Source organism: Poecilia reticulata, unplaced genomic scaffold (genome assembly GCF_000633615.1).
Source record: "Poecilia reticulata strain Guanapo unplaced genomic scaffold, Guppy_female_1.0+MT scaffold_181, whole genome shotgun sequence".
In the NCBI taxonomy this organism is placed as follows: Eukaryota; Metazoa; Chordata; class Actinopteri; order Cyprinodontiformes; family Poeciliidae; genus Poecilia; species Poecilia reticulata.
The window spans coordinates 526,368-528,651 of record NW_007615018.1 but is presented as its reverse complement, the minus strand read 5'-3'; the positions used below and the strand labels follow the sequence as shown (position 1 = coordinate 528,651).

Genomic DNA, 2,284 nt, shown 5'->3' with positions numbered 1-2,284 from the left:
ACGAGGACGCACAGCTTCATGGCTTTACGGGGACGCACGGCTTAACGGGGACGCACAGCTTAACGGGGACGCACGGCTTAACGGGGACGCAAACCGTCACCGGGATGCACGGCTTTACGGCTTTAAGGGGACGCACGGCTTAATGAGGATGCATGGCTTCACGGGGACATACGGAGCAGGACTCTGCCTGCTGGTTAAACCTGGTACTGCAGCTGTTATTGGACCTGCTGTTGTGGTTCTGATAGAATTTTCACGTCTGGTAGAACGGACTGGGCTTAATTTCAGAATTCCTCTGAAACCGACCCGTCTCGTTTCAGTCGCTGAGCGGGTCGGGTCCAGCTGAGGTTCCGCTGCTGCTAACCTGCAGCTGATCTGGGTTCTGGACTCATTTTCAGGTTCTGTTGTGGTTCTGCAAAGACTCACTCTTTCCGTCGCAGGCGACGATCTTCACCTTGTCGACCTTGACCAGCTCTGTGACCTCCCTGAACTCCACGTCATTCAGAACGAAGGTCCAAACGTTGTCGCAGAACCGGTAGGTGTTCAGAGAACCCTGAGGAGAAACAGGAGGCCCGATTCAGAACTGGTTCTGGTTCCGGACCAGACACACAGGAACGTAGACTCACCCTGAAGTTGACCCGGTTCCGGACCCGGCTGGCCAGCGCTGCGTTGATGGCTTTATCGAACTGGAGGAGAACCTGCAGGGCCAGCTGGGGGGTGATTTGCTGGGTCTGAGCACACAGAGCAGAACCATCAGAACCGTCTGAGGCCATTTGGGTCAGGAAGATTTGCTCGTTCCAGACTTTCATCCTTCTTTCATCTTCATCAACTTTCATCTGATTTTATTCTGTTGGTAAAACGGATCATCACAGAACCTGCAGCTACTGACACTACAATCCGAGCCACTTAATAGAAAATAAAGAAATTTAAATATATTCATGGAAAAAAAAGGTCAAAATTCAGAGCGGAAGAAATAAAATTCAAACGTTGAAATGAGAAGAAAAATTTATAGAAAAAAATAATCTGAAAAAAAAAAAACTGTTAAAACTCAGAGAGGAAAGAGTCAGAATTAGAAAAATGCCAAGACTCTGGAGATAAAAGTCAGAAAAACATTTCAAAATTTAAAAAAAATCTAAATCTATTTTTCTCTCTGTGGCCCTAGTCGCCTTCCGTAGCCATTTTACGGCTGAAAACGGGGCAGAGGTCTGCAAATTAACCACAGTATCTGAAAATGGGCTGGACGGCCTCTGATCGCTGGGGATTGACTGGAGCGCACTGCATCATGGGACTTGTAGTTTTCTTAACAGAGCCGGCACAGCTTTAAGCTGCTGGCTCATTTATCAGTGAAGAAGCAAAGATCCAGATTTGGAGCCCAGCTATGAAGATACAGACAGAAAATCCCGGCGGTGTAAAGAATTTTCTTAGGCATAGACGGTGAAACTAGTCCGGTACCGATGGACCCGAACTGATCCGAAGCCAATAAAACAAAGCTTGTAGGAGTATAATTTGTTTGCTATTAATAACAGAATCTGACCAACAAACTGAGGGTTGACCCGGATCGGACTCAGTCAGTCTCAGATTTATTCCAAAAACAACACCAAAATGGACCTTTAGACCCGAACCGGACCGCAGCAGCAGCAGCATTCATGGTACCAGTTTCAAATCAGTTCAACATTAATTGGTTTAAATCCAGTTCGGGCGTCATTTTCTGGGTCACTGTCAACAGATCTCAATCATTTTATGGACCGGTTCTGACCCAGAACATAGCGGGATCAGCCGAGGCTGAGAGCTAACAGGCTAACTAGCTGCTCCGGCTCCGAACCGACATCCGGGCCCTCCCCCCGCCGCGGTTCGGTGAGTTCGTTCGGTGTCACCTGGATGAGTTCGTCCAGACTCTCCTGGAGGCTGTTCCCCAGCGTGGTGTTCCGGTACAGCTGGTAGGCCATGGTTCCCTGGGTCTGACTGCACTAAACCGAACCTCACAGAACTAGCTAGCTGTTGCATCCACCGCTAACTAACTTCCGCCTAAACCTTTCACAATAAAAGCATTTGAAACAAAGCTTTGATCCGAGCATTTCAATATAAAACCGGAACCTGAGCGGGTAAACTCAGCAGCTTTTTCCGGATCTTATTGGTCCTGGATCCGCTGGAGGTTCGGTGGTTTTTATATCTGTGAGGACATTTAATTTTATGCCTTTATGAAAAAACATAAAATAAAATATTGTGCTGCTAGGATCCGCCGGTAGGTGGCAGTATAACACAGGTTATCCAGTTATTTCCGGTTTGC

The 2,284-nt window shown here is 47.6% G+C and overlaps 1 protein-coding gene across 1 annotated transcript in view; it reads right to left on the bottom strand.

Moving 5' to 3' along the window:
* gtf2a2 (general transcription factor IIA, 2) overlaps positions 1-2,074 on the bottom strand; it is a 3,266-nt gene extending 1,192 nt beyond the window's left edge. Inside the window, exons 1-3 of the mRNA XM_008402088.2 lie at positions 1,872-2,074; positions 624-728; positions 424-550 (exon numbers count right to left, since the gene is read on the bottom strand). Coding sequence (XP_008400310.1) covers positions 424-550; positions 624-728; positions 1,872-1,943 — 304 coding nt within the window. The 5' untranslated portion in view covers positions 1,944-2,074. The remainder of the gene's footprint in view (positions 1-423; positions 551-623; positions 729-1,871) is intronic.
* Positions 2,075-2,284: the final 210 nt, after the last annotated feature.